The following is a 14,251-nucleotide window of genomic DNA, read 5'->3' on the forward strand; positions in this document are numbered from 1 at the left end:
CTTTTGTGGGTGAATACCCACTTCATCTGACGAAGTGGATATTCACCCACGAAAGCTTAAACTTATGCTCCAATACGTTTGTTAGTCTATAAGGTGCCACAGGACTCTTTGTTGCTTATTAAAATCAACCAGTTTTAGGGCAACTACAGTTAAATAATTGCCAAGGTATTTTATAATCCCAATGACCAAAGCAGACATATACCATACTGCAATACATTGCATAATATTAGCTGTCTCTTTCTCTCTTTTTTTTAAGTCTAATTCTCTGAGTAGGTTCAAAGAGAAAAGGAAATATTTAACGTCAAGTTAACATTATGGCATCCTCTAACACCAGCAAACAATGTTAGTCCTAAATCGTTGGTAGAAAGGCTGCTAGGATGATCAGGGGAATGGAGATCCTAATTTATGAGAGGAGATTAAAAGAATTTGGCTTGTTCTGTTTAGCAGCACCAAATCTGAGAGGGGATGTGATTGCTCTCTCTAAATACATCAGAGGGATAAACACCAGGGAGGGAGAAGAGCTATTTCAGCTAAAGGACAATGTTAGCACAAGGACAAATGGGTGTAAATTCTAAGATGGAGCTTGACAAATAAATGAACAGGATTATATGGTGGGGTTGCCTGTGATAGCTGGGGACCAGACTCGATGACCCAAAAGGTCCTTTCCAGTCCTATGGTCCTAGAAAGTAACTGACAAACCAAGAAATATTATCCTACTGTAAACATCAATGTTAATGCCTGTTAAAAATATGTTTCTAGTATGACCAATAGCTGGGCTACATCCTTAAAGAACCGGGGAACAGTGTAAATCAGAATTGTTCAGTGTTTGGATGGCAATAGGAGACGGTGCGGGCATGTTTTCACTTTACTTGTGAGAATTCCCGTTGTGTTAGTCTTTCACATCCCAGGTCATGCGAGAGTCAGAGTTGAGTCAAATGGTTCTTCTGTATGTTTCCACCCTGAAGATTTCTTCTTCTCTTGCAAACAGTGAAACTTTGCTTGGCCTGACTAGGAATAGTCCTGTGGCTTTTGTTTCAGTGGCATATGGTTTGCTGTGTGCTTGGGTTTTTATTTTAGACAACATTTTAAAGGGAGTTGGACAAGGCCCAAATGGATCTGATGGGAATGTAATAGTTACTTGTGGGTATGTCTACACTGCAGTCATAGGGTGTGATTGCAGCTTGTGTAGACAGACCCAAGCTAGTTTTAACCTGGCTAGCTCTGGTACCAGAGCAATGAATCCATGGCATCCCGGGGTTCAGCGCGGGCTGGCAGCCTGAGATAATACCCCTGGTTCCAGGTGGAGTTCTATAGCCCATGCGCCTCTGGTACCAAGTCAGCTAGATTAAAGCCAGCTCAGGCATGTCCACGTGAGCTGTAACTGCACCCCATGATTGCATGGCTACTACGTCCCTACCTTCCTAGCCTTCAGGTGTTGCCAGCTTCTTCCAGGCAGAGCTCATTACGACTTTTATACCATGGACCCCACAATTAGTCATTCTGAGAGGGCCTCGATGAGCCCCAAACACTAATGGTCGTCCCACTCTATTCTTGTTCCATGTCTGCTTTAAAGGAAGTTTCAGGTTCATGATGCTCCAGAGGAATTGGTGCAAGGGTTTGGAGGCAATTGTTGTTTCTGAGGACTAGAGGAACAGTTGCAAGTGACCTGCTTCAGTGGAGGACCAGAGCGGGAGAGAGAATGGGAACAGGTGCTCAGACATGACTGTAATGGGGGGCCATATAAGATAGATTGACACCACCAGCACCTCTAACAATAGTTGGTGACCTCCTTGGATGGGTTGCTGGGGCTGCAGCCCAGAGGATGTCCACTGCTGACAAACACCAAGGAAGTATAGAATAGAGTGCAGGCTCCTATTTTCCAGGTCATCTTAATCATTACGAAGAAGAGATTCCACCACCTCTAGAGCCTGAATAAGGTTACATTCTTCCAGAGCAATACTAACTTGATTTTCAGCATCCTCCACTTGTTTGCAAGGCTGGGCCAATTTATTTTCTGCTGTGTTGTGCTGCTGATGGTTAAATAGGTTCCTTCTGGTTCCTAGCGAGTGATGTTTTTTTTTTTTTCCTTTCCTTTGCCTTCCTGAATTTCTTTTGAAATGGCTTTGATAAATTGAATTCAAAACATCACAGGTAGAAAACATTAGATCTCCGAGAGGCTTTACTTTGAAAATGTAAGTAAAACTCAGATCACTGGCTTTTAAGAATTCCCATGCTGGGATATCATGAAACGTGTGATGTCTGAGCCCTACTAAAAACTCCCCTATCTGATCTGTTGGTTTCATGTGCCATGTAGAAAAGTGAAAGTCTGGCATTCAGCGAAAGGCTCCCTACATTATTGTCTGTGGTATGCATTGTTTAGGTGGAGTTCAGAACCATTTGAATTAAATATCAAGGAGTCCAAGTCTAGCAGGTTATGGCTTAAATACCTATTTTCAGAGGTGCTGATCATCCACCTTAGTGAAGTGCTGACTCAGATGGAAATAGCTATAGAAGTGCAAAGTATTATTGTCATCATCAATACGGTGAGACTGAGACGAAGGAACCTGCTGCGGGGTGTGCAATGCAAAGCTGGCTTCCTCCAGTCTCTTACCTACTGCATGAAAGAAATAGTGACTGGGACAATCATTGTCCCTTTTAAAAAGCAATCCCCTCCAGTGCGCTGGATCCCCTGGCACAGGAGAAGCTGGAAATAGCTCCTAGCCGTGAGCCTGGAAGGGCTCATAATTGTACTATCTCAAGCAGGCACATCTCGTGGCAGAACGTAGACTTGTAACAGCCGTCAGTTGAAATGAATGGGAAACGGCAAGTCTCGGATGATCTTATATTCGGTCTGGTTTAGTTTGTCTGAGTCTCCCTGGGAGATAAAGAAACCTGCTTTCACTAGGAATTAAGAGGGGTGTGGTCAGGAGGGCAATGCGTGTAAATAGCCTGGGGCTGATGGGCTGAAATCACAAGGAGGTGGATCCATAGGCCTATGAAACTGGTGTGCAGTCCACCAGGAAAACATCTAGGTCAGCATTCGGAAAGGGACAGAATAGAACGTCTGTTCCAGGCACTGCTAGCATCACTGCTTGCTGACGTGACTGCTTGGGATTTTCTATACTAATATCACCCTCTTCTTTATGATGGAGCTGTATATAAGAAGCACAGTACGATGCAGCCATGGAGTGTAAGGAAAATTCTGGCTAACGACATCAGGATTTACAAAAAGTACCAAGGAATCTTTAATATCTACAAAGATCAGATGGAAAATCAAATCCATTCTTCTGGGCTCATGTGAAACTCCCATGCTCACTGGGAGAGGAATTCAGTGAATGGGAAGACGGTTGAAAAGTTAAATTAGTGTTTGTTAAACTAGTGTTAAAGCAGGTTGGAAATTATTATGCATAAAAGGCCTGACCTTGTTTCATGCCGAAGTCTCTTTGGCATCCACAATATGATGCCAAGGTTAATTAGTCCCAGTACGGCATACTGATATTTGACACTAGTGTAAATCTGGCATAAATCATCTGAATAAATGCAACTGAATGTGTGGCCCACACGCCGAGGTTCCCGTACGACAGTGTCCCAAATGCCTATTGGGTGCTTTCTTTAGTACATTGACCGCTGCTAGCAGCAGAATCAGCAGTACCAGCGTGTAATTAAATCCTCTGTTTTTAAAGGAATCCCCCCCGCTTGGTCCTAGGTGAGACGTGCTTGGAGAAACCTTAAACCTTCAGCCTGATGGGTTGGGCAAAACAAAAACAGTTGGAGCTTTGTTTTAATAAATTTGTGCCTCAGCTTCCAATAAATGTGTGTGCTTCTGTAGAGGCAACGTAAATCCTCAGTGACGGGTGATTACTTGGAAGCAAATCCATCACAAAGTTGAACACCTGCTCTAATGCCAAGCATTCTGGATACTTCGTCCCCTGCAGTTGCCTTGAGTGAAAGATTTTAGTAATGGAGGGGTTTGCTTTTTATTTCTTCCTGAACAGTGACACATCTGAGCTGCAGAACTTCAAAGCAGGATACAGATTTCTATTTTTTATTATTATAGTCTTTCTTTCTAGACTGGGTTTTCATACTGCCAACTATATCCCTGGCTGTGCAGTTACAACTCGTAGGGAAGTGTCAGAGTCCTGGCAAGGGCAGCCAGGACCAAGGGTCAGAACAGGGTCAAACATGAGGCCAAGAATAGTGGAGAAGTTCATAGTCAAGTTCCAGGCTGGGGACAATACCAGGGCTCAGAGTCTGAGTCAGGTTTCAGGATCTGGGTCAGGAGGCAAGGTCCAAATTAAACCACGGTCAAAACCCAGTTCAAGAGCAGAAATCAGGAATGGTCGTGGCAGGAGACTACACTGTTGCCTGGACATGTCCTCAAATGCCCCTGAGGTTTATATACAGTAGGGAGCTAATGAGGCTGCTGCCTGTCAGACTCCTTGAAGTGGGACTTCCTGTGGTCTGTGTCCACAGTGGGACAGGGGTAGTGGAACATGAGCTGGTTACAGCAGTGTGGAGGTGTTTGCTGCCTGTCAGCTCTGCAAATCTGGGTTTGAGACCTGCTGGGCCTGGCAGAAAGGTAGTAGAAGTGGCAAACACACTTCCAAGGGCAGACTGACTTTTCTTCTTCTACTATAACCACGCCTGCCAAACTGATGACTCCTGGATAGCCGTGTTGGCAGTACAAAACCATACTTGTTGGCGCGTGGGTGTAAGAATAATCTCCAACCTCAGCTGCTTTTGAAATGCAGGTGAACTCCTTCCCTCAGTGCTTTTAAACACACACATAAGAGTGGTCATAAAGCATTTGGAATCCACTCTAGTTTTCTGAGGTAAAACCAATCATTTCACGCACTACTCAATGGACAAATATTTTCAGAAAGTGGGTTTCCAAGGGCTGAATGGCTGACAATAACATAGGACACATTTCAATTTAAAGAGAATTAGGCCCCTGTGGAGCAATCCTGTAATTTTGTAAACGTTTCTTCAAAATTGGGACCACCCTGGTTGCAAATTATTTAGTTGCGTTCTAAATCCCGGGATGTTTTTGAACATTAACACTCACCCAGCAGGGCATGGCAGTATTGGAAATAGCTCTGAGCTGCAGTGTTTGAGAGCATCTAGACATTGTCCTCTTTCTAGGCACTATAGGAATACAGGATTGGACAAGCATCTAGCTCAGCGTCCTGTCTCCAGCACTGGCCAATAGCAGATTTGGTCACATTTTTTTTTCAAGCTTTTTTTTTTTCTTTTTTCTTTGACAAACAATGGCTTTTGAACCAAAATGGACAGTTTTTTGGTTTGGTCAGCATTTTCCAGTGTTTCAATGAGAAACAGAAAACAAAAATATTTTGGTTTTGGTCAAAAGTTTTAGCTTTCAACAACTGAATTTTTTGTCTAAAACCAATTTTTTAAATCAAAAAGGGTTTTTGAAAACCAAACATTTTGTGGTTTCATTTTTTTGATTGAAACATTTTAAGAATTTTCTCTGGAAATTTTGAAAAATAAAAGAAATGTGTTTGAGATGTCCTGAAAATAATAATAAATAATAATAATAATAAATAATAATTGACCTTTTTTGGCCAACTCTAGCTACTACCAGCTGCTTCAGAGGAAGGTGCAACAAGCAATTATAGCGAAATCTGCCCTAAGGGCAAGTTCCTTCCTAACCTTCAAGAGTTAAAGTTTGCCTTATCCCTTCCAAGCTGCCCATTGTGTACTTTATTTTGATTACATAGAACTTCATTGATGCATAGAAACAAATTAAGGATCAAGGAAATCACAACATTGCTTGAGTTTTGTTTAGTAAATGGAAACAAAGTCTGAATGCTGAAATCTCTTTGGTATCTGCCATATGATGTCCGGGTTAATTAACTACAGGGAGTGTACAGCAAATATTTTCCTATACACCAGCTTATCTCAGATGTACAGGTATAGTTTATCATTAGCACCATTAAGTTTTTTCAGCATAAAGCACAAACAGTATCACTCAGACATTAATTTGGCACTGATGTGAGTAGTTGTTCTTCTTAATATTTAATATGTCTGTTTATGTTGCAAATAGAAAATTTGATCAGTTTTGTTTATGGCTGCCTAAAAATCAATATTCAAACTGGAAATCAACTGCACTTAGGAAATAAATTGAGTGCCTCTTGGAATTACTTGAAAAAGTCTTAAAACATGACACCAGGTGATGCTCACCGGGGCCCAAATGCAGCCTGTGTCCTCCTGGACTTATTTATTATAGGCCACCGAGTACGGGGGGTGGGGAGGGTGACTGACGATGGAGACACGCTGCTGGGCAGATGAGGCAAGAGTTCCAGAACTAGTCAGGTGGGCCCTGTCTTCCGGCAGATCTCTGGAGACAGGCAGACTTGAGAAGGCCGAGCCTCTTTTCTCTCCTCCAGTGGAATAACAACACTCTCACTCTCATCTTCACAGAACAACCTGGAAAGTCTGAGGTTCCCCTGCTGGTAGATATGACAATGATGAGCCCAGTACAAGAACTTCTATAGAACAGAATAAAAGACACAGCTGTTTCTCACGTATGGGGCAATCCAAGGCATTGTTTCAAGAACAAATGGTTGGCTAAATGCCTTAGTTTGTTCCCATCTCTCTTGTACCTTCCCTGTCCTGCTTGTTCCTAGGGTGACCAGATGTCCCGATTTTATAGGGACAGTCCCGATTTTGGGGTCTTTTTCTTATATAGGATCCTATTACCCCCCAACCCCTGTCCCGATTTTTCACACTTGCTGTCTGGTCACCCTACTTGTTCCAGTGCTACAGCTGGGCAACTCTCAATGTGTGAACCAGGGTGGCTCATTTCAGAATACTTTCCTGTTGTTTTTGTCTGTCTTTTCTTTTTTTTAACAGCAAAGAGCATTGTGCCACATCTGGGCCATGTTAAATCACATTAGGGGAAAAAAGAGCCAGGTTGGGTCTTGTGTTCAGTAGTCTGGAAGAAGATACTCCCTTTGGCATTTCCCATTAAACGAGCAAAGAGCATACGTAGGCTCCTGGTGCTAGAAACATCACTTGGTATTGTGGGTTCTCATCACCTATGAAAACCAGGTCCTACGTGTGTTTAAAATGGGCACCCAAAAATGGAAGTATCCAGAATTTGTGACCAGTCTGGAAAGTGTGGACCTTAAACTCTCTGCATCTCTGGTTCCCCATCTGTGAAATGAGGATATTGATGCTTACTCACCTGAATAAGGCACTTTGAGAGCTCTGTGTGAGAACTGCTGTGTAAGTGCTAAGTCTTATAAGATGTGGGAATGAATATGGGATATTCCTCGTACCCTAGGACATTTTAAGGGATGTACCCCTCCATAGAGAATTGACAGAGAGTCTGAGTGGCAGTATCTCAGAACTATCTTGTCTGTTTCATACCTGAAATGTTCCACCTCCTGGCATCATTGATCACAACTCACAAAGGATTCTTGTGCCTCATCTTTCACAGATATCTCGTTCCTGTTTAGAGGATGGCAGAAGAGGGGAGACAGGAATGAGATGTAAAGCAATCTGAGTGCTTGCAGATGGGTTAATCGTGCAAATTTGCACTGTCTTGTAAGCAACACACAGCATATTTGACAGGGCAAGCATTCTGTACCCTGAGGCAATATTTTTCTGGTGCTGTTTTCTTCAAAGCGAGGTGTCCAGGTCCCCTGTGGATTTCATCTGGGGAGAATTCATCACCAGGAAATAACTACTTGTGTTGAATTTATAGATGAGCTAAACGATTTCTCTTAATGCTGTGCTTTAGCACCTTTTAGTTTTTCATTTTGCCTAAGCAGCACTGTTAGAGGGAAATAAATCTGCCACTCAGATAATGTATTTACCCTTGGTATCAAAATATATAAATAAAAATTACAAGGTCATTAACCATAACAAGAGAGAGAAAAATGTACAATATATTACATGGCTGAATCCCAAGCCGGGTAGGACAAATAACAATACACGGAAGAGTATTGCGCATTTCCCTTTTTTGGGGGGACGGGGGGTGCACTTTCCTTTCACAGTGGAAGTTCTAGGCGTATATCAGTCCAAATTTATGAGCAGTGTGTTTCAGTGTGTTTCATTTATCAAATGCAAATTTCTGTGGCCAGTGATTTACTAGTCAACAACCAGGAGGGCAATAAATAAATACATATTAACTAACAAAGTATTTAAAAAAAAAAAAAGTGGTGTAGGAGCAGGTCTCACTCTCACTCCCTTGTGCAGGCTTGTAGTATGTCTATACAGCATCTGGATGATATAATTCACGGCACAGGCAGACATACATGGGATACCTCTGCTCAAGCTAGAACCTAAAAGGAACCATGTGGCCATGGTAGCCTTACGTACCCAGGGGGTTGGGCAGGATTGTTCTCGGGCAAATTTTAAAAAGGAAGACCATCCTGACTTTCAAAATCAAACATGTGTTCTGTACAGTGGGAAGTTAAATGTGGTGTGCCACTTGTTTTCTGTTTACATTTCTCATGCACATAATGCCCCATCTGATACGTTCCATGCCCAGTGCACAGGCATCACGTGGCTTCTTTCAGACATGGGCATACCTGAGCTATTAGCAGTGAATTCGTTTATATGGAAATGGGTGCAGGAAATAAGCCCCAGTGTACACAAGCCCACAGCCCAGGAAATGGAATATGACAGCCACAGTTAGATCCTCAGCTACCTTCAGTGGACCTGTGTCAGTTTACACCACCTAAATCCAGTCCCTAACATCCAGGGGTTAGGGTTTCTCATGCAACTGCTCCTTTGCCTAAGGGCTCAAAGAGCAGTGACTCTATCTCAAGTCATCAGAGGCTGACGTATCACCCGCTGTACAATATCTTACCATAGATAGTCATATCAGCCTGTTTTCCAGGGAAGAGCTCTTGTTTCATGGTTTGTTTTATCCTCCAACTCTCTCACAGGTCTGGCAGTGCGGGGGAAGCATGGAAGTGTTACCTTGCTCGAGAGTTGCCCACATTGAACGCACAAAGAAACCTTACAACAATGACATCGATTACTATGCAAAGCGCAATGCCCTGCGGGCTGCTGAGGTCTGGATGGATGACTTCAAGTCACATGTTTACATGGCATGGAACATACCAATGACAGTAAGTGGAAAACACGCTATAACCTGAGTAAATGGAGGCAGAGAATTATGGATATCTGATCTAAATTACCTCTGTCTGTACTGGGTGATACTACTAACCGAGGGTGGGAGGAAGAGCACTTTCATAGCAGCAAATATTCAAAACAAAGAACTCAGCCATCTTAATTTGTTTCCCCAGAATAAGTTCAGTTGCACACTGATGAGCAGTGACCCACCTTTATGACCTAATCCTAACACAGTGAACTGGGCTTATTTGATTCCTGGGAGGAAGTCATTCATTTGTGAGGTCATTCATCGTTGAGATACTCAAATATTACACAGATAAGCACCCTGAAATATCTACAAATAAATGTCATGGCGCGTGATACAAATAAACACGCTGAGCCTGATTCTCCACTCCGTTTACACCAGTTTATGCTGGGGTGATTCAGTGGAGCTCAACAGCATAAAACCGGTATAATGGATGGGAGAATCAGGCCCAAACGGTCTAGCTTTGTAGTTTGGTGTTTGGTCACAGTGTAGGCACGTTCTATCTCTTGCTATGTGTATATGTAGCACCTAGCTAGGGAGACCAGATAGCGAGTGTAAAAAATTGGGAAGAGGGTGGAGGGTATTAGGTGCCTATATAAGAAAAATCCCCCAAAATCGGGACATATGGTCACCCTACACCTAGCACAACAGGGTCCTGATCTTGGTGTGGGAATGACGTAAAAATGTGCATCAATAAACATTTTCCTTTAAACCCACTGTGGCCAGGTTAGCATCCCTTTGAAAGGGCTCTTAGATTTCTGACGGGAAGAGAAAAAAGAAACTGCCAAATTTGTTTGCTTGATGGTTTCCACAAATGAATGCTGAGAGTAAAAAATAAAAAAGACATTTAAATAAACATTTATGCCAAAATATGATTTTCTTAAATTTCTCAGGGATTACCTTCTGATGCTGTTTTCTGCACTGAAAACATAAAGCAGTGCTTTGAAAAAAACAGACACATCTATATTGGAAGACATAAAACCAGCAAGAAGCATGGTACATTAAAACTTACTTTCCATAAAAGAAAATGATTGATAAAATATAGATCGTAAAAATAACCCCATTAGTTCTTGAAAAAAAGTTAGGATGCTGCTGTTTCACAGCTCCATTGCACTGGGGCATTAAACTGAGAAATAAAACGTACTGTGCTCTCATTAGCTATAGGATTAGATCATCTGGGTGTTAGAGGAGTAAAAACCTCCCTGCTCAATCAACAAGAACCATCTACCCTATTCATCTCCATATTAAGCATTGAGTGTGTTGTACCAACACCACCAGCCAATAATCTATACACTATATGACCATAGCTTACATAGAACAGACACAACGGTACAGGGAGCTGCAAAGCATGTCTGCTTGTCATACTAAGCTTCGCTTTCAATTGAACTGACATAGTGAATGAGATGATGGGTCACCTAACTGTAGAATAGTGAGTGCTCTTTGCCAGTGAAATAGATAGGGTAGGCGTTAGCAATGCTACTATCAGCCTACAGCATCCCATTGTAATTCACACCATCCTTTCTGTACTTGATTGCTGTTTCAAGCCACTGAGAGTCTATGAATGGCTTGCATTCTGGCTAGAGGATGGTTGATACACAAAAGCAAAACAATGCTCCTATGAACCAGCAAACTTCTTTAACAAGTCAAGAAAACAGTATGTCAATGCACCAAAGATTTGGTTATACCCTTTCTTGTAATCCTTTCCCTACCAACTTTAGTGATCCTATGTCTAGCAATTAACCTTCTTCACGCTGAATGATGTGCAATATCAACTTCATATGAAAGATACTCTCCTTCAGTGTAGCCAGAAATAATACACGATTCGTCTTCACATTCCTTTGAATGGATGCCATGTACAGAACATGTAATGAATCTTTTATCAGGCCTGATCTGAGTTTTGGGGGGGCTTAATCCTAATTCCATCCCACTGATTTAACTCTGTAGAAATCAGTTACTGGACTTATACCAGTGTAAAACTGGTATAATTTAGGGCAGTGGTTCTCAACATATTTACCATTGTGGGCCACATCCAATACTACCTGTATGACCCTGAGGATGTCACATGGGCCGCAGCTGTGTGCTGATTGGGCTGCAAGCAGCCTGCGGGCCGCAGGTTGAGAACCACTGTTTTAGGGTATGTCTACATTGCAGTGTAAGCCCAGGATTTGAACTCAAGCTCAAGCCTAACACTCCTTCCTTCTATACACAAATTGCACTAACCTAGGGCTTGGAACCAGGGTCCCAGAATACTAGGGGGGGTGGAAGGCCCGAGCCTGAATCAAATTGGGACCCGGGGTTCAAGCCCTGTTGCTTTACAGTGTGGCTGCAGCCCCACAGGACTCATGCTCTGGGAGTCCACCACAAAGTATTCCACAATCCCACGAGCTGACTTTCTTTGTCCTCTGGACAGTCAGCTTGGGCAGACAGTCAAGTTTTCCCACACTGCAACACGAACAAAGGGCTAGAGCGGCCACGTTTTGGGACGGTGGTTGGACTCAGGCCTGCATATTGCAATGTAGATGCTGGAGCCACAGGTTGGGACCCAGGGTTCTGCAATTCCTAACCTGTGGTTACAGATGAGTGTAGATGCTTAAGCCCTAGCTTAACAAACCCAGGGTCTGCTAACTCAAGTTCTACTAACCCTGGGCTTACATTGAAGACGTACCCATAGGGTGTGTCTGCACGGCAACCAGGGGTGTGATTTGCAGCTCATGTAGATGTACCCAGGTTAGCTTTAATATAGCAGTGAGGATGCGGTGGCATGGACTGCCACACCCTCATTGCTATTTCCAGCAAGTTAGCATGGGTACGTCTACACAAGCTGCATTTCACACTCCCAGCTGCAATGTAGACGTACCCTTAAATCAGAATTAGGCCCTGAGTTTGTAACAAAATCTGTAACCAGGTCAATTACATTAAAGTTTCATTGCAAACCTTTAGCACAGCTCTATGTGCCAATAATCTCAGTTTTTTAAATGTTGTTTTTACTTTGTTTTTTGTTGGTTATTTTGTTCATTTTTCTTCTTTTTCCATTACTATTTATTGTCTGTTGTCCCGGTCAGCTGTACAATATGTAGCTACTTACAAAGGAAAGGGGGAAATGTAGCTTGCAAACAAACTGAACTCCAGGTTGGTTTCAAGTAAAGAAAACAACTGTCAAGTCGATATGATGGGATTTCTCTGCTGTATTCCTGCTTTGCAGAACCCAGGAGTTGACTTCGGAGATGTTTCAGAAAGAATAGCTCTACGACAGCGACTGCAATGCCGGAGTTTTAAGTGGTACCTGGAAAACGTCTATCCTGAAATGAGGGTTTACAACAATACAATCACTTATGGAGAGGTGCTGTATGACTTTGAAAATACATCATAACTGCATTAGAGCTTTCCTTTCATCTTAGTTTGTGGGCATCAGATGACACAGTACAATTTAAAATCGCCTTGACAGCAGGAACACAAACTTTCCCATACCTCTTTAATCCAATCTATAAAGTGTAGGCTATAAGCAATGTTACCCTTCCCATTGGAATGCATCGGATTAAATCACTGTCATGAACAATGAGACGCACCTTCCTGGTTTTTCTTTTGGTATACCTCGATAATGTAAATCCAAGGCAATTTGTCCCAAATGGGCCCATCATAAACAACAAAAACAAAAAGTCTGCAATCAAGGCAACTGAGCCAGTTAATCTAAGTTAATTGGAGCAAGTAGGGGTGGCATGGGCACTGTATCCTCTAAGAAAGGGGTCTCTCTTTGGACCACACTAACATCTTGCAATGGAATACATTGACTTTGCCCATTGAGTTTTGAAAATCCTGCTGGCTGGAGGAAAACTGAGACCCTTGTGAGAGCATGAGTGGATGCTACAGCTGGGTGTGTCTTATGCTCAACACATGAGACTCAAAGTAGATAAAAATGTCACTGTTGGTTTGCAATTAGCTTCTGCTTTTCTTCCTCTTCCCACTTTCACCCACAGACCAGTGCTGAATAAGAACTTGCAAAATCTAACCTAATTTTTATAGAAAGGTATATTTAAAGATCAGCCCAAACAAAACTCCTGGCTCCAGACACATCAGAATTTTAGAGAGGCTTTGATCCATGTGCATACTTTGTGGCTGACTTCATTGATTTACAGTGGCCAATCCAAAAACCAAGATCCAAAACTCCTTGATAATTAGGAAAGCTTGGATGTGCATCTGTGGCTCTGACTCACCTGTATGGCTTTTGTTGTTGTTTGTTTTAATAAATATATAAATAGATAATAGCATAATCTCCTATTTAAAAAAAGACTGATATGACTGATATGCCTTGAAATTATGCAAAGTTCTAATAACTTCATTGTCATGCAATTTGTAAAAAAAAATCTGAAATTGCCTACTGAAGGTAAATTCAAATCCTAAGGCAATGAGTTTTCATATGGTCATTCTTCTTTCCTGTGCCATTTGATTGAGCTCATATATAAATAGGTCATTCACTTTAGATATTGATGCAAAGTGCACGTTTTATTGAGTAATATCACTTTGCATCTTAATATAACAGTCCCTGGCACTAAATGAGAAAAGACATTTAGTAAACTCAACCTAAGCTATTAGTAACCGTCAGGTCCAAGAAGGTTGTTAACTGGGAAGTGCATTGGCACTATCAAGTGATGCCTATTACACCAGGTTTTCAGCAAGTCATTCACTATAAAGAAGTCTGTTTCCATTGAGTGATCAGATAGAAGGTTCTTGAGTTAAACAGGAAGCTTGATAGTCAAGTATCTTAGTTATTAAAATGTATCGAGATAAAGAGTCAAAGCCAGATATTTAGCAGATGTAAATTGGCATAGTTCCTCTGGAGTCTTGTGTCTGTGTTGAAATGTACTGTAGGTGACACTAAGGCCTGGTCCCCACTAAGTCCCCACTTCGGACTAAGGTACGCAAATTCAGCTACGTTAATAACGTAGCTGAATTCGAAGTACCTTAGTCCGAACTTACCGCGGTCCAGACGCGGCAGGAAGGCTCCCCCGTCGATGCCGCGTACTCCTCTCGGCGAGCTGGAGTACCGGCGCCGACTGCGAGCACTTCCGGGATCGATCCGGGATCGATTTATCGCGTCTTAACCAGACGCGATAAATCGAT

The 14,251-nt window shown here is 42.4% G+C and overlaps 1 protein-coding gene across 2 annotated transcripts in view; it reads left to right on the forward strand.

The window, feature by feature from the left end:
- Positions 1 to 14,251, forward strand: part of GALNT9 (polypeptide N-acetylgalactosaminyltransferase 9) — a 331,540-nt gene that overhangs the window by 298,890 nt on the left and 18,399 nt on the right. For both annotated transcript variants that reach the window (XM_054007015.1, XM_054007014.1), the window contains exons 7-8: positions 8,919 to 9,104; positions 12,336 to 12,473. In XM_054007015.1, the coding sequence (XP_053862990.1) occupies positions 8,919 to 9,104; positions 12,336 to 12,473 (324 nt within the window). The remainder of the gene's footprint in view (positions 1 to 8,918; positions 9,105 to 12,335; positions 12,474 to 14,251) is intronic.

This window comes from Malaclemys terrapin, chromosome 16 (assembly GCF_027887155.1).
Source record: "Malaclemys terrapin pileata isolate rMalTer1 chromosome 16, rMalTer1.hap1, whole genome shotgun sequence".
Classification (NCBI taxonomy): Eukaryota; Metazoa; Chordata; order Testudines; family Emydidae; genus Malaclemys; species Malaclemys terrapin.